The sequence below is a fragment of the Trichomycterus rosablanca genome, chromosome 4 (genome assembly GCF_030014385.1).
Source record: "Trichomycterus rosablanca isolate fTriRos1 chromosome 4, fTriRos1.hap1, whole genome shotgun sequence".
Lineage (NCBI taxonomy): Eukaryota > Metazoa > Chordata > Actinopteri > Siluriformes > Trichomycteridae > Trichomycterus > Trichomycterus rosablanca.
Genome location: NC_085991.1, coordinates 42,715,979 through 42,737,510, shown reverse-complemented (window position 1 = coordinate 42,737,510; position 21,532 = coordinate 42,715,979). Strand labels below are relative to the sequence as shown.

General features: G+C 41.6%; 1 protein-coding gene across 1 annotated transcript in view; it reads right to left on the bottom strand.

Annotated features, from left to right (window-relative positions):
* svep1 (sushi, von Willebrand factor type A, EGF and pentraxin domain containing 1) overlaps positions 1–21,532 on the bottom strand; it is a 202,795-nt gene that overhangs the window by 68,164 nt on the left and 113,099 nt on the right. Inside the window, exons 6-11 of the mRNA XM_062993593.1 lie at positions 19,627–19,785; positions 18,872–19,051; positions 12,967–13,146; positions 9,892–10,086; positions 2,750–2,868; positions 1,213–1,342 (exon numbers count right to left, since the gene is read on the bottom strand). Coding sequence (XP_062849663.1) covers positions 1,213–1,342; positions 2,750–2,868; positions 9,892–10,086; positions 12,967–13,146; positions 18,872–19,051; positions 19,627–19,785 — 963 coding nt within the window. The remainder of the gene's footprint in view (positions 1–1,212; positions 1,343–2,749; positions 2,869–9,891; positions 10,087–12,966; positions 13,147–18,871; positions 19,052–19,626; positions 19,786–21,532) is intronic.

Here is a 21,532-nt window from a genome sequence, read left to right as displayed (position 1 = left end):
AACATCTACACCAATCAGCCATAACATTAAAACAACCTCCTTGTTTCTACACTCACTGTCCATGTTATCAGCCCCACTTACCATATAGAAGCACTTTGTAGTTCTACAATTACTGCCTGTAGTCCATCTGTTTCTCTGCATGCTTTGTTAGCCCACGTTCATGCTGTTCTTCAAATGGTCAGAACCCTACAGGACCACCACAGAGCAGGTATTATTTAGGTGTTGGATCATTCTCAGCACTGCAGTGACACTGACATGGTGGTGGTGTGTTAGTGTGTGTTGTGCTGGTATGAGTGGATAAGACACAGCAGCGCTGCTGGAGTTTTTAAACACCTCACTGTTACTGCAGGACTGAGAATAGTCCACCAATCAAAAATATATCCAGCCAACAGCTCCCCGTGGGCAGCGTCCTGTGACCACTGATGAAGGTCTAGAGGATGACCAACTCAAACAGCAGCAATAGATGAGCGATCGCCTCTGACTTCACATCTACAAGGTGGACCAACTAGGTAGGAGTGTATAATAGAGTGGACAGTGAGTAGACACGGTATTTAAAAACTGTCTGATCCACTCATACCAGCACAACACACACTAACACACCACCACCATGTCAGTGTCACTGCAGTGCTGAGAATGATCCACCACCTAAATAATACCTGCTCTGTGGTGGTCCTGTGGGGGGTCCTGATCATTGAAGAACAGCATGAAAGCAGGTTAAAAAGGTATGTAGAGAAACAGATGGACTACAGTCAGTAATTGTAGAACTACAAAGTGCTTTTATATGGTAAGTGGAGCTGATACAATGGACAGTGAGTGTAGAAACAAGGAGGTGGTTTTAATGTTATGGCTGATCAGTGTATACTGTCAGTCAAACAAGGACCTTTGTACCTTTGCCTATAACTTTGACAAAAGCTGATCAATCTAGTCATAACCAATTACCTGATTGCATCACGCTTCCTCTCTACTGATGCTGACTTCCAATCCTGACTGAGGAGAGCCGTGACTAACACACGCCATAATAATTGCCATAATCACTGTCTAAGTAGTGCGTCTAAATAATCTGCCTTATGAGTTGTGCCAATGTCTTATTAGAATCCTCTCTACTGAGGCAGCTGCCTAGGTAGGCAGTAGACAGCAAGGCAGCACACTAGGTTTTTTTTAGGTGTATGTAAACCTTTGACTGTATAAATCAGTAAGAAAAGTGAAACACACCAATAACAGATACAGTGAAGGAGCAGTTGGCTTTGTTCCCAGCGTGGTCGGTAGCTGTGTACGTTATGGATACTGTACCAATCAGGAATGGTTGGGTGGGGCTAAGAATGGGCGTGACCTGCACAGCAACCTGAAAAAACAAACAGGACACATTATATAATATATTCAGCATTTAGCAGATGCTTTTATCCAAAGTGACTTACAGTACTGTGACAGTATACTGTCTAAGCAGTTGAGGGTTAAGGGCCTTGCTCAAGGGCCAAACAGTAGCCACCTGGCAGGGGTTGGGGCTTGAACCAGTGACCATTCTTCTAGTTACTAGTCCAGTACCTTAACCGCTAGGCTACAACTGCCCCTAATTATAAATATTAAATTACTGCAGACTGGCACTACATGTAATCAGTACATGAAAGAAATATCGAGTAGAAAAAGGTATTATCTAAGCTGTACTTTCTGCAGATTGTAGCCTAGTGGTTAAGGTACTGGACTAGTAATCAGAAGGTCACTGGTTTAAGCTCCACCACTGCCTGCTGTTGGGCCCTTGAGCAAGGCCAAGGCCCAAGTCTACAATAATATTATTGTAACTGTGCAAAGTTTCCATCATATATCAGACTGGAAAGACCCTTAAGGAACCTTCAGTTTAGAAACTCTGTTTAAGGACTGCAGTGGTCAGCAATGCAAAAGTGTGTATGTTATTTACATTCTGTACTGACCAGTAAAGTACAGCACTTGACTAAATAGCTACTAAATTCATAAAAATATATTACATACATATACACCGATCAGCCATAACATTAAAACCACCTCCTTGTTTCTACACTCACTGTCCATTTTATCAGCTCCACTTACCATATAAAAGCACTTTGTAGTTCTACAATTACTGACTGTAGTCCATCTGTTTCTCTGCATGCTTTGTTAGCCACAGCAGCGCTGCTGGAGTTTTTAAATACCGTGTCCACTCACTGTCCACTCTATTAGACATTCCTACCTAGTTGGTCCACCTTGTAGATGTAAAGTCAGAGACGATCGCTCATCTACTGCTGCTGTTTGAGTTGGTCACGGGTGCTGTTAGCTGGATATATTTTTAGTTGGTGGACTATTCTCAGTCTGTCTTATCCACTCATACCAGCACAACACACACTAACACACCACCACCATGTCAGTGTCACTGCAGTGCTGAGAATGATCCACCACCCAAATAATACCTGATCTGTAGTGGTCCTGGGAGAGTCCTGACCATTGAAGAACAGGGTGAAAGGGGGCTAACAAAGCATGCAGAGAAACAGATGGACTACAGTCAGTAATTGTAAAACTACAAAGTGCTCCTATATGGTAAGTGGAGCTGATAAAATGGACAGTGAGTGTAAAAACAAGGAGGTGGTTTTAATGTTATGGCTGAGCAGTGTATACAAATCAGAGCAGAATTAAACAGTTTTGTATATTCTGTAAGATTATATTGCATAATAAAGGGAAAGAAGCTAATTGAAAAAAATTGCTGTTATTTTCGGTTAATTGAAAAATAAAAAGGAAAAGTTACCTCATCTCCGGAATTGTCCCCCAGTACTGGTGCGTTCAGGTTGACGTTGGACGACGGCTTATGCTTGTCAGTTTTTGTGATGATGTTATCAGGGCACTGAATCCACGGAGGCTCAGCATCTATCAACGTTACACCAAAAACAACAGTGACGTAATTCAACAGTCATGAATTAATGCAGGAGGAAAATTACGGTGGTCTAGCATAGGGCAATATTCCAAGCAATTCTGGCAGGATTTTATAATCCCACTGAGCTTCAGCTAAAATCGTTTGTTACCTTAAGGATAATTTTAATTACATGTCATGTCTGATTTGTATTATTCATACAGGTTTTTTATTACACACAGCTCCTAATGTTCAGCGTCTCTACATGTACGGCAGCTCTTCCATTCCAGCACAACCACACATTACTCTGCTTAATAATGTCCTCATTACATTTTCATCTAAACCAAATATTATTTAATGAGGAAAAATATTAAAATGAATGCAGCAGCAAGCAATATCCTTGTGCATTAGGACCAACTGGGTGGCAGAAACAGTGCTAGTAGTGCCTCAGGTAACTGGAATTAAACTGGAAAATGATCTACTGGCCAAGTAAGGAAAAGATCTGAAAAAGTTCTGGCACAGGGAAAATAATAGGAATCAAATTTCTTCCATCATTAAAACTGTAAAGATGGAGGTTCATAAAAACAAAGTCAAGCAGCAGATATTGGGGACAAAAAGCTACAGCCTGACAGAATGTGAAAACAACTCTCCTCTGTTATGGATGACTGGCAACTTATTGAAATGTCACCCAACAACCTAAGAATGACATCAAGTGACCTACAAGAAGAATACCAAACGGCAGCTGGGGTAAAGTAAATGGCTTAAAACAGGCTCCTAGGGGCACAAAAAGTCACAAAAAAGCTTTTTATCAATGTAAAGCAATTCACTCATACCAGCACAACACACACTAACACACCACCACCCTGTTGCTAAGAATGATCCATCACCCAAATAATACCTGCTCTGTAGTGGTCCTGTGGGCTCCTGACCATTGAAGAACAGGGTGAAAGGGGGCTAAAAAGGTATGTAGAGAAATAGATGAACTACAGTCAGTAATTGTAGAACTACAAAGTGCTTCTGTATGATAAGTGGAGCTGATAAAATGGACAGTGAGTGTAGAAACAAGGAGGTGGTTTTAATGTTATGGCTAATCGGTGTGTATATATGACAAATAAAGGCACTCTCTCTATTATTATTATTATTTTTTTTTATTATTATTTATATCCCCCCCATTTTTATCCCCCAGTCTAGTCATGTCCAATTACCCTGAATGCGTCCTCTATACTGATTCGACCCTTCACCGCTGACTGAGGATGCCTCTCAACTGACATATGCCCCCTCCGGCACGTACAGTCAGTACAGACTGCATTTTCACCGAGTTCATACACTGACGGGCACTGTGTACGGAGGGCCACACCCCCATCAGCATTATTCCTCAGCCCTGTGCAGGTGCCATCAGTCAGCCAGCAGGGACCGCAGTTGCACCAGTTATGAGGACCCATGATCCAACTTTTTACCCCTAACAACAATCAGTCGTTGTTTATACTGCCACCCAGCTTAGTCGGAGAGGCAGAGCTGAGGTTCGATACGATGTAGCTAGCGTACTTTATCGCTGCGCCACCTGAGCGGTTATTATTATTATTATTTAAAAAAGCTTTAAACCCTAACCCTAACCATGTTACAATCATAGAAATAACACAAAACACCATCACATTATAAAATAATGCTCCTACAATCTGCAGCAATCAAGTTCAAGCCGAAGGGGAGTTTTTGGGGTATTTGGGGTACTTCACTAGAGAGGCACTAAAAAGCATCTGGGATAAACGTCCATCATTGCAGAAACAGATGAGATCTTTAATCAAGAACCATGTGTTCTGTCTTTGCAGGCCAAACAAATGCTTCAGCTTTAGAGAAACAGGCATTACTTGGTTGAGGGTTCTCAAAGAAATGCATACGCATGGAGTAAAAAGGGGAAAAAAACACGGCACACACAAAGACAGTTGCAATACCGTAAAACCCACACATGTGCACATACCCTTCCTCCAGTTTTCTCTGGTCCCATTGATTAAACAGGCATATGGAAAGGTATCTTAGTGAAAGAAAGCAGAACCAATCAATCCTGCGCTTCTATTTAAATCAGATGCTGCGTCTCGAGCAGACGGTCTCAAGCAGTGTAAGCAGGACCGTGCTGGAATCCGTTAGTTTTTTGCACGCATCATGTTAGTTTCCACTAAGCCTGCTGGGCATAGCAGGGAAAGTTCAGCTGGGTGTCATCACAGTAAAATCGGGCCACCTGCTGCACCAGACATCCCATCTGTCTCATCTGCAGCCCTGACATCAGCATTTTATCTGCTATACAGAGCAGGCTCAAAAAACTACTACTGAAGCCTGTGATATGCTTCCTCAAAGTTTGTACAATGATCAGAAACATCTGGTTTGTAACAGGTGATGCTGTCATATTTGGGGAGAAATAGGAAAACGGTGTAAATTGGTCCGACAGTTTAACAGCCATGTTTCTCAAAGAAATTGCAATAACTTCAGGCATTTCACCATCTACAGTCCATAATATTATTAAAAGAATAATCAAAAGATTATCAAATGAAATCCAATAGACAAATGGTAAAAGAGAGTCAATGAGTCTGTTTAAAAACCCAAAGAGCTGCTATGCTGCCTACTGCCTACCTAGGCAGCTACCCAAGTAGAGAGGATTCTAATAAGTCATTGAACTCATAAGGCAGATTATTTAGACCAGGGGTCTCAAACTCATTTCTCACATCTGCATTATGGTGGCCCTCAAAGGGTCAATTGTAACGTATCCTGCTGTGATTGCAGTCTTGGACAATTTGTTGTTTTTCTTGGAGGCTAAATTCTGTGTGTTTTTTCTGTGTAAATTTATTCAGTATATTTATAATGTACAGTGTATCACAGAAGTGAGTACACCCCTCACATTTCTGCAGATATTTAAGTATATCTTTTCATGGGACAACACTGACAAAATGACACTTTGACACAATGAAAAGTAGTCTGTGTGCAGCTTATATAACAGTGTAAATTTATTCTTCCCTCAAAATAACTCAATATACAGCCATTAATGTCTAAACCACCGGCAACAAAAGTGAGTACACCCCTAAGAGACTACACCCCTAAATGTCCAAATTGAGCACTGCTTGTCATTTTCCCTCCAAAATGTCATGTGATTTGTTAGTGTTACTAGGTCTCAGGTGTGCATAGGGAGCAGGTGTGTTCAATTTAGTAGTACAGCTCTCACACTCTCTCATACTGGTCACTGAAAGTTCCAACATGGCACCTCATGGCAAAGAACTCTCTGAGGATCTTAAAAGACGAATTGTTGCGCTACATGAAGATGGCCAAGGCTACAAGAAGATTGCCAACACCCTGAAACTGAGCTGCAGCACAGTGGCCAAGATCATCCAGCGTTTTAAAAGAGCAGGGTCCACTCAGAACAGACCTCGCGTTGGTCGTCCAAAGAAGCTGAGTGCACGTGCTCAGCGCCACATCCAACTGCTGTCTTTGAAAGATAGGCGCAGGAGTGCTGTCAGCATTGCTGCAGAGATTGAAAAGGTGGGGGGTCAGCCTGTCAGTGCTCAGACCATACGCCGCACACTGCATCAAATTGGTCTGCATGGCTGTCACCCCAGAAGGAAGCCTCTTCTGAAGTCTCTACACAAGAAAGCCCGCAACAGTTTGCTGAAGACATGTCAACAAAGGACATGGATTACTGGAACCATGTCCTATGGTCTGATGAGACCAAGATTAATTTGTTTGGTTCAGATGGTCTCAAGCATGTGTGGCGGCAATCAGGTGAGGAGTACAAAGATAAGTGTGTCATGCCTACAGTCAAGCATGGTGGTGGGAATGCCATGGTCTGGGGCTGCATGAGTGCAGCAGGTGTTGGGGAGTTACATTTCATTGAGGGACACATGAACTCCAATATGTACTGTGAAATACTGAAGCAGAGCATGATCCCCTCCCTCCGGAAACTGGGTCGCAGGGCAGTGTTCCAGCATGATAATGACCCCAAACACACCTCTAAGACGACCACTGCTTTATTGAAGAGGCTGAGGGTAAAGGTGATGGACTGGCCAAGCATGTCTCCAGACCTAAACCCAATAGAACATCTTTGGGGCATCCTCAAGCGGAAGGTGGAGGAGCGCAAAAAGTCTCGAATATCCGCTAGCTTCGTGATGTCGTCATGGAGGAGTGGAAAAGCATTCCAGTGGCAACCTGTGAAGCTCTGGTAAACTCCATGCCCAGGAGAGTTAAGACAGTTCTGGGAAATAATGGTGGCCACACAAAATATTGACACTTCAGGAACTTTCACTAAGGGGTGTACTCACTTTTGTTGCCGGTGGTTTAGACATTAATGGCTGTATATTGAGTTATTTTGAGGGAAGAATAAATTTACACTGTTATATAAGCTGCACACAGACTACTTTTCATTGTGTCAAAGTGTCATTTTGTCAGTGTTGTCCCATGAAAAGATATACTTAAATATCTGCAGAAATGTGAGGGGTGTACTCACTTTTGTGATACACTGTATATCTACATTTATATTGTACTCCTTTACCACAGACACGGCCTCATAACACAAGAGACGTACCGGTCTTTCTTCTTGAAGCACAAACTTGTATTCGCTTTCCCATCTTTCATTAAATAACGATGTCAACGGTTGCCACTTAAAGACGCAGGTGTCCCATTAAATTATAAGTGCGTCTCTGTAATGACTCGAACCATCACAACAATCATACATCTTTTAAGCTCTCGCAGGCCACATAAAATGACGTGGCAGGCCGGATTTGGCCCGCAGGTCTTGAGTTTGACACCCCTGATTTAGACGCACTACTTAGAGATTACGGCGATTACATCACTGAGCTAACACGGTTACCCTTAGGCCATTCAAACCAATGGGTTGTGGCGACACAACCCACTAGCATGCCAGCTAACACTACCCTCCATAAACTGAAAATGGTTAAACTGTCACTGACAAGTCCAAATTTGCTAATAAATTACACTTAAAGAACTCCGTTCGTTGCTCCGCATTTGTCTGCAATTTTTCTAATATTTCGTCAGAATAGTTGTGCAGCACTGAATGCTGGGATTGCCTTCACCGCTAAGAAAGCATAAGACGCTCCCTCATTATAGAGTCAGGAATATAAGAATTTAGACAGCTTTCCAGGAGCACGTAGGATGACATAAAATGCTGTCTATGTAAAGAGCTCACTGGGTTTTCAGACAGACCCGATATGTATCATCATGTGATTAACAGTTGCCCTGTCCAGGGTGTGTCCCAGCTGATTCCGGGTGGCTGCAGACGTACTGCAAATCTGACCAGGATGAAGTGGTCAGTGTTATGGTACATGTATGTTTACCCATGTTGCTTGGATACATGGATACATAAGAATGGCTGATGCCAAGGCCTTCCAGCCACCAATTATATGTAAGAAAAATAAGGTGGGGCATCAAGTTTAAAAATCTGGCAACACAATGAGAACGGGAATTGCTGAGAACACTAGTTGTTTATATTCTGGTTTAGTTTATCATGTTTTTTTGTGGATTCTGAACAGTTAAGCTTGGCATGTCACATACGTACAGTTTCTCTGTCTAGACACACTTGTTGGGGGGGGGGGGGGGCACAAACTATATATGTTACCCAATTTTCCTATTAGTGCTGCCCATAGTCCAGTTTCTATTGTGTTAATGCTTGATATGGACAAACGTATTGGGACACCCCTTCTAGTTTTTGAATTTACCTGTTTAAACCACAATTCAATAAAGCTGTCAACAGGTATAATAAATCAATTATATAAAGGAAATGATATGCTTCCAACTTTGTAGCAACAGTTTGGGGAAGGCCTTTTCCTGTTCCAGCATGACTGTAGACATGAAGAAATCTTGGTTTAAAGACATTTCAGTGACCTGCACAGAGCCCTGACCTCAGCCCCACTGAACAGCTTTGGAATAAACTGGAACATCAGTTAAGGTTTTCTTGACCAACATCAGTGCCCAGCCATACAAATAGCCTTCTCAGAAGAGTGACTGTTGTTATAGCTGAAAGGATCACATAGAGGTCTCTCTATTTTAATACCATTTGTTTTTGAAATAGGATGTATAACAAGCTCATGGTCCCAACAGTGGCAACCTGACAGTGGTCATGCTTGAACTGGCAACCTTTCTGATTACTAGTCCAGTATTTTAACCACTAAGCTACAACTGCCCTCGCGTATCCCAGCTTGTTTGGAAGCTGGGGTCAGAACGCAGTGTCAGCTATTGTACGCCACCCCTGAAATTGAGAGGGCTAAGGGCCTTGCTCAAGGGCCCAACAGTGGCTGCATGGCAGAGCTGGGATTCAAACTCTCAACCTTTTAATTGATAGCCCAAAGTTCTATCCTTGGGAACTAAGGATATTTTGCATTTCTGCAATATAACATTTGATCTGGAGTCTCTGTTTTATGTTATTGTCATGGTCATGTGTCCAAATACTTTTTGCCTTTAATTAAGATACAAATATAAGCTAGGGTTTGAGAATATCTTAGATATCTGGTTATGTTCCCCACTACACAAATAAACCCTAAATATTTGTGACTATTTACCCCTAGTGCCACCCTGGGGTTTGTAAGTGTGTAAATAATACGTTTTAACACATTAGGACTGCCATGTAGGCTGTTTCTCAGACTTTGCTGTCTTGAAGGTAAAAATATTTACCTGATCACAGCTGCTTTGCTGCTCATGTTAAGATACAACGTGATCTTTCCAATACCAGGATACCTGAGGCTTTCCTCAAACCAGAGGCTCTGTCTCAAACCAGCTACTGTACTAAATACAATTTTAGTAATGTAGAAGAATGCTTGATGGTGTACACTTTGTGACAGTATGCAGTTTGGAACACAGTGTTGTATCTGTAGAAATCGTGCTAATGTATGGACTTTAGCCAAGCAGAAACTTCACCCACACCCAGTCACATATCTTTACCATGCAATTACTTAGCATTTTGTTTACTGGTTTTAAGCAACTTTTTGAGTGGTCTCCGCTACCATTACCCCCCCCACACACACACACACACACACATACTGAGGAGTTACCTGCACAGGTTGACTTCTGTGGACTGTCACTCCAATCTCCAGAGGACACACATCGTACTTCTGAAATACCCAGCAGCTGATAGCCAGGTTGACAGGAAAACCGGCATATGGCTCCACTCCGCATTGCCCTTTTACCACAAGCCGGTGGTGATAGATGTACATTTTCAAGGGTTACGATGGGGGGACAGCGCACTTCTGAAACAGAAAACAATAAAAAAGAAAGAGGTAGGGTAAGGAAATAAGTCAGAGCTAACAGGAATATTATTATTATATCACGGCCATTAGTTATTTCTGTTTGGGTGGCATGGGTACATTTTTATGTGATGTGCTGGAGCCTGTCCCAGCTTTTTGATGGGTGCAAGGCAAACAGTAACGGAGCGCCAGTCCATCGCAGGGCACACACACACACACACACACACACACACACACACACACATTCATTCACCTATAGAGCAATTCTCACTTACTCACTCACTGTCTTAACCGCTTATCCAATTAGGGTCGCACAGTAACACCCTGGATGGGGCGCCAGTCCATCGCAGGGCAGACACACACACACACACACATATCACAGCATATCACACACCCATTCACCTATAGGGCAATTCAGTGTCTCCAATTAACCTGACTGCATGTTTTTGGACTGTGGGAGGCAACCGGAGCTCCCAGAGGAAACCCACACAGACACAGGGAGAACATGTAAACTTCGCACAGAAAGAACCGAACACAGGACCTTTTTGCTGTGAGGCGACAGTGCTACCCACCAAGCCGCCCGATATTGAAATTTCTTAAATAAATGATAAATAAAGACAGCAGTCATAGCATATCATGACTTCTACTCAGTCGCTGCCGAAACATAACACAGTCCCTGCCGAAGCATTTAAAATGTCAAAGACTAATTTATGGTGCAATTTTCCTCTTAAAAAGTAGTTCAAGAAGAGCAGCTGACGAAATAGTTTCCCTAACATGAATCTGAAAGGGAGGGAGAGAGAGAGCACAGCCTTCACCACATCACTATTACAGAAACACAGACTTCTCTTCATTCCTGGATACAGTGTTAGAAACACCCACGCACACATCCAGCCAGAAGCATTTACCCAGAACACCCTCTCTCTCTCTCTCTGGATCCCCCGGTGTACTGGCTGGCTAGAATTTCACCAGACAGATTGGAAGACCCAGCCGGGGACAAACACAAGCCGTGCCGAGCGGTGGAACACTCCGGAGCTCCTCGTACACTTTGGTTAGTCTGACCGAGCTCTTAAACTGAAGAGCAAACAGCAGAGACCGCAATATTAGCCGTTAGCATGAGACGAACGTCTCACGCTGAAGCACTCAGACAGAGACGGGCAGATGGAAAGTAATAAACATTGAGAAAGCAAGATCTGGCTGGTTGGCTTGGCGCATGTCTGGAGCTTAAAACAGAGAGCAGTGCGTCATGGGAGGCAGAGTGCGGAGAAGCCACAGAGTCGCAGACTTAAATCCAAACCACACTGTTGATTCTGAATGTGTACACTAATCAGCCATAACATTATGACCACCTCCTTGTTTCTACACTCACTGTCCATTTTATCAGTTCCACTTACCATATAGAAGCACTTTGTAGTTCTACAATTACTGACTGTAGTCCATCTGTTTCTCTACATGCTTTGTTAGCCCCCTTCCATGCTGCTCTTTAATGGTCAGCACCCCCATAGGACCACTACGGAGCAGGTATTATTTGGGTGGTGGATCATTCTCAGCACTGCAGTGACACTGACATGGTGGTGGTGTGTTAGTGTGTGTTGTGCTGGTATGAGTGGATCAGACACAGCAATGTTGATGAAGTTTTTAAACACCTCACTGTCACTGCTGGACTGAGAATAGTCCACCAACCAAAAATATCCAGCCAACAGCACCCCATGGTCAGCGTCCTCTGACCACTGATGTAGGTCTAGAACATGACCAACTCAAACAGCAGCAGTAGATGAGCGATCATGTCTGACTTTACATCTACAAGGTGGACCAACTAGTGTCTAATAGAGTGGACAGTGAATGGACACGGTATTTAAAAACTCCAGCAGCACTGCTGTGTCTGATCCACTCATACCAGCACAACACACACTAACACACCACCACCATGTCAGTGGGTCAGATTTCCCCAGAACTGCTCAGCACATTGGTAACACACCCCAGACAGGACAACAATCTATCACAGGGCTTTAATCAGTCTCACCCTCAGACACAGCTAATTATGTCTGTATGTAGACGCCCAACCAGTCAGTAGCACCACTGGGAATTTGAACCCAAGATCCCAGAGGTAGTGGTATGGCATAATTTATGGCTGCACCACCTTGGCACCTTGGTGTCTATGTAATGAAATTATGGCAGTTAACAGACATTTTTATTCAAAGCAACTAACAAACATGACTAATTAGTGTGGCCCAACAGTTGGTTGACCATATTTTGGTTTTCAAAAAAAGAGGACACTTGGCAGGATGGAAGCATGGGCCAGATTAACACCAGCACTGTGTGCAAGGTTTGGTTTGGGGGAGGGGGGGAGGTCATTTAAGTATGTTATAGAACTTTAATAAATAAACAGCTATTTATTTATTTAATAAGAGCAGAATCCCTGACATTTTTGGTAATTTAGTCATTCAGGCCGGGCGCATTTTTAAGTCCAAAAAAGAGGACAAGTCTGGGAAAAAGAGGACGTATGGTCACCCTACCCAACAGTGGCTAATTAGCAGTGATGACATGCAACCTCCCAATTACTATTCCAGTACTTTAACCACTGTGCTACCACTGCCCTCACTAACCTGATAGCACATTGCTAAACAACGTTAGCCTCTCTGATCCAGGCACTCACACATACACACAAGTGGTTTTGTTTGAATGACAAGCTGTGTGGTTTTTATTCTTATTTAAATGTTTAAATGACTGGTTAGTCATACTGTGTAATATGAAAGTGATTAGCATCTGTCACAGGAATCTGTCACACATCAGTATAAACAGTGTTACCCTCAGTTATTCTATTAAAAGCTGTCAGGAATTACATTTTTATTGAAAACACACATGAATGTGAATATGTTAGCTTACCCACACACCGGGGTGGAGGGCTGCTCCACTGGGAGTTTGGCAGGCAGGTAACTTTGACTTTGCCCTCGAGTCTGTAGCCCCTCTGACATCGAACTATGCATTCCAGGCGAGAGGAGGGTCCACCATCACTGCAGTTTAGCTGTCCATGTTGAGGAGGGGACAAGGCTGGACACGAACGTACTGTACAGGACACACAGTAACATTATATAAGGATATTAAGATCTTTTGCTGAACACAGCACCATTTTTACATTTACAGCATTTAGCAGACACTTTTATCCAAATCAACTTACAGTATACAGTCTAAGCAATTAAGGCCTTGCTCAAGGACCCAACAGTGGCAACCTGGCAGTGGTGGAGTTTGAACCAGCAACCTTCTGCTTACTAGTCCAGTACCCTAACCGCTAGGCTACAACGGCCCATTTTTAATCCAAAACTGTTTATGTATCTGTTGTTTTATCTATCAGTATGTATAGTGTATACTATAGTATGTGTAACCGAGATGCACTTAATCTTCTTCTTCTTGGTCCTCAGCCTTTGTCCCGTTTCTCGGTTACGGGGTCGGCATTTCCGGCTTCTTCCCGTTAGGGGTCGCTGGCAGGATTTGGCACAGTTTTTTTATGCCGGATACCCTTCCTGACACAACCCTCCCTTTTTACCCGGGCTTGGGACCGGCACTACAATGCACTGGTTTGTGCATCTAGCGGCTAGGTATCTAAAGGACAATTCAGTGTTTCCAATTAGCCTGGCGGCATGTTTTTGGACTGTGGGAGGAAACCGGAGCACTCGGAGGAAACCCATGGGACACAGGGAGAACATGCAAACTTCGCACAGAAAGGACCCAGACCGCCCCACCTGTGGATCGAACCCAGGACCTTCTGACCGAGATGCACTTAATCATCACCGAATATCTACATAAGAGATGATAATCTGCTAAAATGCTGGATTAGCATTAGTATAACGTCTCTGCTGTACATAGTTGTGTCGGCTACTGCGAGGACACCAGTATCAGATAAAGCAATAAGCCACGAGAGGCCGTGCATTACTGTGATTTTAGCACGGGGATGACGTTTTTGGCACGACACGAAGCGGAGTGCCTAAAACTTCTTTCCCCGTGCTAAAATCTTAACAGTAATGCACGGCCTCTCGTGGCTTATTGCTTTTATAAAACGGCGGTCAACATAAAATATAATAAATACAACAATGTTTAATTCATAAATGTATTTATTGTGTATAAACTTACAATAAAGCATTCTTCCGCAACGCAAAATAGTTCGATTAACAGTGTTGCTAGGCAACATGAGGGCGAAAATAACATACATTTTTTCTATTCAGTGGCGTATTAATATGGAATGATGTGAGGTGGTCATAGGTGTGAGTTTATCGGGGATTTTACAACGGCTTCGAACGCGGCTCAGCCAATCAGATTTTAGGACCGGAACTATCCATTTTATAATTAGTATTTGGTACTAAACCTTACTGGATGTGATACTGATATTAATACCACATGAAGATCAATAAAGAGCAATACAGTTTTTTCTTATGTTAGTAAATAACTAAAGATATTTTTTAATGCATTTTCTCCTGAATTTTAGTGTGTCCAATTTTTACCCAATTGCGTTACGCTTCCTCTCTACTGGTGCTGACCCCACCCCTGATTGAGGAGAGCAAACTGACACACATCCCCTCCAACACGTGGGCAGAAGCAGACTGCATCTTTTCACCTGCACGAGGTGAGTTCATATGTGATCAGCCTTGTGCACGGAAAGCCACACTCTGATCAGCATTATTCCTCAACTCTGTGCAAACGCCATCCATCAGCCAGCAGAGGTCGTAATTGCGTTAGTTATGAGAGAGTCCCTATCCGGCTTTTTAAATATTCCACCCCTATCTGAACAACAGGCCAATCGTTGTTCATGTGGCTGCCCAGCCCAGCCGAATGGCAGAGCTGAGACTCAATATTATGTATTCGAAATCCCAGCTCTGGTGTGCTAGTATATTTTACCGCTGTGCCAATGTTTGGCATTTCTGTCATCATATTGTTATAGTTTAGTGAGGCAGAAATGTAAGTTATATTTAAGGTTTTACTTTAAACAAATGACCTGAAACTTAAGTACACCTAAAAACTAAACATTAGAGCATGCTTCAGTGTTTTGCTGCTAAGACTTCCAAGCAGTTTTAACAATTTGGATTTTTATTTTATTTTAAGACACTTAAATTAGAAATTACATTTCTTTCTACTTCTTTTTTTTGTTTGAGAAGAAAAGCATTAGTCATTATTTTCTTACTTTGACTAGTGCTAATAATTTGGGTGTGCTGACACACCGAGACCCTGACCAGGATAAAGTGGTGGTAAAACAAGAAAATGAAACAGAAAAAATTTAATGTGTATACACTGCAGTATGTCTCAGCAGTTATTCTGCTGTGTTGGCGCTGTGTAGTAGTTCTTCTAGTTCAACAGTAAATTAAGAGTATTAGTGTGTTCAGAAGTCATGTCGACAGCAGAAGCTTTATGAGCCCCTCTCACCACAGTCTGCTGGCAAAGAAGTTGTTATACATTAGATTTTCTTCATGTCATGAAATATGTGGGGAGCTACAAACTCTCTGAGCCTCTAGATGTAGAAGCCATAAAAAACATAAAACGATCTGTTCCTCTTTTGAAAGGACATCAAAGACTGACAGATATATAGACATATGTTATATAGTATTATCAGACTGGTATACTATAAACTTTGGGTCATCCTACAGTGTTTAAATAATAAAAACCTTAATTCCAAGAAGTTTGGACAGAATGTGAACTTGGATTCTCATTAACTTAAATTAAACTATTAAACTAAGTATTAAACTAAACATAATACAAATCACAACATATGATATCAATATTTAAATAATTTCATTTTAATAATTTCCATCAAAGATCAATCAATTTTTTTACATTTAATATACTTCATTGTTTTTTATAGTTTTTTTTTAAAATGAAGATTTAGAATTTTTGCAGTTCTTGTGTTATGTGAGTCTTCAGTCGTGCAACAGTTTAGGAGCTTTGTTGTCTGTGCTTCATAAAACAACACACAGTTTTAAAGAGGACATGTCTAGGCTGCAGACAGGCCAGACTAGCATCTGCACTCGTGCAGCCATGCAGTCATAACATGTGCAGAATGTGGCTGTGTTCTTATATTAAGAAAGGCATGGATGTACCTTAAAAAAGACACTCACTGTATATTTTATCAGCTCCACTTACCATACAGAAGCACTTTGTAGTTCTACAATTAATGACTGTAGTCCATCTGTTTCTTTGCATGCTTTGCCCCCTTTCATGCTGTTCTTTAATGATTAGGACCCCCACAGGACCACCACAGAGCAGGTATTATTTAGGTGGTGGATCATTCTCAGCACTGCAGTGTGTGTTGAGCCTGTATGAGTGGATAAGACACAGCAATGCTGATGGAGTTTTTAAACACCTCACTGTCACTGCTGGACTGAGAATAGTCCACCAACCAAAAACATCCAGCCAACAGCGCCCCGTGGGCAGCATTTTGTGACCACTAATGCTGGTATAGAAGATGACCAACTCAAACAGCAGCAATAGATGAGCGATTGTCTCTGACTTTACATCTACAAGGTGGACCAACTAGGTAGGAGTGTCTAATAGAGTGGACAGTGAGTGGACACAGTATTTAAAAACTCCAGCAGCGCTGCTGTGTCTGATCCACTCATACCAGCACAACACACACTAACACACCACCATCATGCCATTGTCACTGCAGTGCTGAGAATCATCCACCACCTAAATAATACCTGCTCTGTGGTGGTCCTGTAGGGGTCCTGACCATTGAAGAACGGTGAAAGCAGGCTAAAAATGTATGTAGAGAAACAGATGGACTACAGTCAGTAGAATTTCAAAGTGCTTCTATATGGTAAGTGGAGCTGATAAAATGGACAGTGAGTGTAGAAACAAGAAGGTGATTTTAATGTTATGGCTGATCAGTGTATATGTACGTTCTTAAAAAAGACGTTGTCTACAAGGAAGGATAAAATGATGACATATACCCTATATCATGATGACCAACTAGAAATGTTAATGATTAACTGATAACCCACAGAGAAGTCATTGTTTAATTAACATTGTCAGTTAAAATAGTATTTAATTCATTTCCAACAACTGATGCTTCATCTGGTCTTTCACCAAAGACTGGTACAGTTCTACCCCAAACACGAAAACCTTTTAAATTGACTTATGGTATTTAAATTATGAACGAAGATTACAGATTACATTAACAACAGGGAAGCTGTGTTGTGTCAGTATGGAGTCTAGTTTACGATGTTTATACTTTCACTACATAATCCTGTTTTTCATTAAATAAAGTATAAACCTTGTATATATGAAGCTCGCTGATGTGTTGTATACTTTGATGGGACGCTATATGCTTCTCTGTTATCAGTTAACCATCAACAAATGATGAGCTTTCAGATGAGCTTAAGCTGCCGACAAAAAACTCAGCATTTTTTCTAAATGTTGTTGACGTATGGCTTGTGTTGTGTATATCAGTGTAATCCAGTCTAAACTTAGATTTGTAAATGCGTTGATGACTAGTGTTTTATTGTCGGCTGTTTGTCAAGGTTTTTTAGATACCACAGAGTGATCTATCACAGAAAAAATTCTGATTTTTAACAGACAGATAGACAGATAGATAGATAGATAGATAGATAGATAGATAGATAGATAGATAGATAGACAGATAGACAGATAGATAGATAGATAGATAGATAGATAGATAGATAGATAGATAGATAGATAGATAGATAGATAGATAGATATTGTATGTTATATATTGGTCTATGACAATTGTAATTTTAACATTTTACATAACTTCAAGACTTTGTATGACTTGTATGTATGGATACATTGAAATATACACCGATCAGCCATGACATTAAAACCACCTCCTTGTTTTCACACTTACTGTCCATTTTATCAGCTCCACTTACCATATAGAAGCACTTTGTAGTTCTACAATTACTGACTGTAGTCCATCTGTTTCTCTGTATGCTTTGTTAGCCCCCTTTCATGCTGTTATTCAATGGTCAGAACTCTCCCAGGACCACTACAGAGTAGGTATTACTTGGGTGGTGGATCATTCTCAGCACTGCAGTGACACTGACATGGTGGTGGTGTGTTAGTGTGTGTTGTACTGATATGAGTGGATAAGACACAGCAGCGCTGCTGGAGTTTTTAAACACCTCACTGTCCCTGCTGGACTGAGACTAGTCCACCAACTAAAAATATCCAGCCAACAGCGCCCCGTGGGCAGCGTCCTGTGACCACTGATGAAGGTCTAGAAGATGACCAACTCAAACAGCAGCAATAGATGAGCGATCGCCTCTGACTTTACATCTACAAGGTGGACCAACTAGGTAGGAGTGTCTAACAGAGTGGACAGTGAGTGGACACGGTATTTAAAAACTGCAGCAGCGCTGCTGTGTCTGATCCACTCATACCAGCACAACACACACTAACACACCACCACCATGTCAGTGTCACTGCAGTGCTGAAAATCATCCACCACCTAAATAATACCTGCTCTGTGGGGGTCCTGACCATTGAAGAACAGGGTGAAAGCAGACTAAACAGTATGCAGAGAAACAGATGGACTACAGTCAGTAAATGTAGAACTACTAAATGCTTCTATATGGTAAGTGGAGCTGATGAAATGGACAGTGAGTGTAGAAACAAGGAGGTGGTTTTAATGTGTGTTGTATCATTGCCTAAAAACATCAAAAAAAGGAAAGAAGGGTGACAAAAATTCTAAAACAACAATAAAAAAAAGCATTTGTAAAATGTAATCTGCCAACATGTCTGTTATTTACTGTTGTCTTGTTATTTACTGTTAAGTCTTAGGCCTAACCTGTACACTTGGGTGGAGCTCCAGACCAGGTACCATCTGCTTGGCACAGTCTGATGCCGTCCCCCTGCAGTTCAAAGCCTGGTAGACAGCGCACGCCACATGCCGAGTTATACTGGTTATTACACACATTCTGGATGAAGAAGCCATTCTCAGGAGGAGAAAGAACTGGACAAACCACCACTGCAGAGATAAAGAACCAAAAGCAAGAGAAAACAGGAAAATAGTCAAATTTAGTTCACAGATGAGCAAGTTCTTTTTTTTTTTCTTTTTGCATTTTACTCTCTGATCCCATTTGGATTTGGGAATTGGGTTTGTGACTGTTGTTTGGGATCTTTTGTGACATCCTGGATGAGTTGTTACTTTTTTCAGTTCTGATTCACCACTGTTCAAAGCTGCATTCATTTGGAGCTCTCATGCTTAAATTAGTTCTAAAGATTTGGCCATGGCATTTTAACCCTTTTTGTCATCTCTTTGGCAATGTCTTGACTGTGGCATAGTGTTCCTGTAGAAACTTTAAGGTGAGTGCTTGAGTATGATTGTAATGCTCAAGATAAGTGAGATTCATGTTCTACAGAGCTGACTGAACTCAATTCCCACAATGGTGAATTAGCAAAACCAACAGAATTTGGTGAACTGGTTGATTAAGTAACACAGAGAATAATTACTTTTTCAATTGAGTGATATAAGTGTTTAATAACATTGTTCCTCGATGTAGCAATCAACCAATGTTGTGTATTTCTTTATGGAGTCTTTACCTTGGCAGACGTGATTGTGCAGTCTGTATCCATCCTTACACACACAGTCAGATACAGCGGTACTCCCAGGTCTGGAAGTATGCTGAGGGTCAGGACAAGGCACACATGTCCCCACACCACCAGGTTCCGCCTCAGGTTTATACGTACCTGACGGGCATGCTGCAGAGAAGAAAGAAAGGTAAAGACAGAAATAATTACATTAAATAATATGTGAAATTGTTTAAATAAGCAAGAGAATTGGACTTGGGTGGCGCAGCGGTCTAATACACTAGCCCACCACTGCTGAAATCTGAGAACCTACACAGACACGATTGGCCAGGACTGTCGGGAGGGATAGTCAAAGGGATTCCTCATTACTGCTGCAACTGCAGCCTTTGTTGGCTGGTTGAGGGTGTCTGTGTAGTGAGAGTGAATAATAGAGAGCAGTGTGTAACTCTCCATATGTGATACTGCACATGTATTAGATATGACCCTCTCTGGTCAGGATGGGTTTGCAGCAGTAGAGGAAAGATACTACTGTGTAGTTGGATATGACTAGATTGAGAAAAAAGAGGAAAATAAATAAAGGACAGCTTGTAAAATATCTCCTGAAATACAGTGTTTAGTAAAGCTGCTTGGTAATATAAACTCATATGTTGGACACAGAACAGCAAACCTGACAGGAAAATGAGGACAAATAAAAAAAAATGTTAGGACACAATTCAAGACCCCCTTTGTTCAATTTGAAATAGGACAAAATCACACCTCCACCTTTATGGGCAAAGGCCAAGGAGAACCCCACTACTCAAATAAAAGAGTGACAAAACTTGTATAGACAAACCACACTCCTTTTGGAAAAATGTTCTATAGACAGATAAAACCAGACAAGAGCTCTTTGGCGATAAATACCAGCATTATGCTTATAGACGACGAGATGAAGCTTATAAACTTTAGTGCACCATCGAACATGGTGGAGGATCCATAATGTTGTGGGGGTGCTTTGCTGCTTCTGGGAGTGGAGGTCTTGAAATTGTTACATTAGAAACATGAGATGCCAGAGCTGTTTTACCAAACACACTTTATGCCTGATTATGAAGTTTAGATGTTTTAGCCACTCCCATTGCTAATTGGTATATAAAATCAGTTATGTACAATAAATTAAAAGTTTCCTTTGTGGCAACAGTTTGGAAAAGGTTCTAGTATGACTGTTTCTTTTGGACAAAGTGAGGTTGATGAAGACATGGTTTAAAGAGTTTGATTCAGAGAAACTTTAGTGGCCCTTACAGAGCCATGACTTCAAACCCACTGTCTAATATACGTGTCAAACTCAAGGCCCGCAGGCCAAATCCGGCCCGCCACGTCATTTTATGTGGCCCGTGAGACCTTAAAAGACATCGATTGTCTTAAAATACACTGTAAAATCGTACATAAACTACATCTTTCACAATGCATGCTGATTTTGTGACCCGTAAAGTGGACACAAAAGCGTTTCCACATCAGCGTTTAACTGAGGCGGTTTTCCAAGTGATGTCGAGAAATATTTACAAATAATCCCAAAATGTACAGGAAGAGAAAATTGAAGCAGAAGGAAGAGAATTTAATAAAAAATGGGAAAGTGAACTCAAGTTTGTGCTTTAAGAAAAAAAAGCGTTATAAGGCCGTGTCTGTGGTAAAGGAGTACAATATAAATGTAGATATACATTATAAATATACAGTAAAAATATGACATTTTGACACCAAACACAGAATTTATCCTCCAAGAAAAACAACAAATTGTCCATGACTTAAAAGGCAGACTGCAATCACAGCAGGATACGTTACAATCGGCTACGGGGAAAATGAGTTTGACACCCCTGGTGTAACAGTAGTCACAGACCTCTCTAAACTGACCGAGTGTCCAAACAAGTATGAGACTGTGAGACTTCGT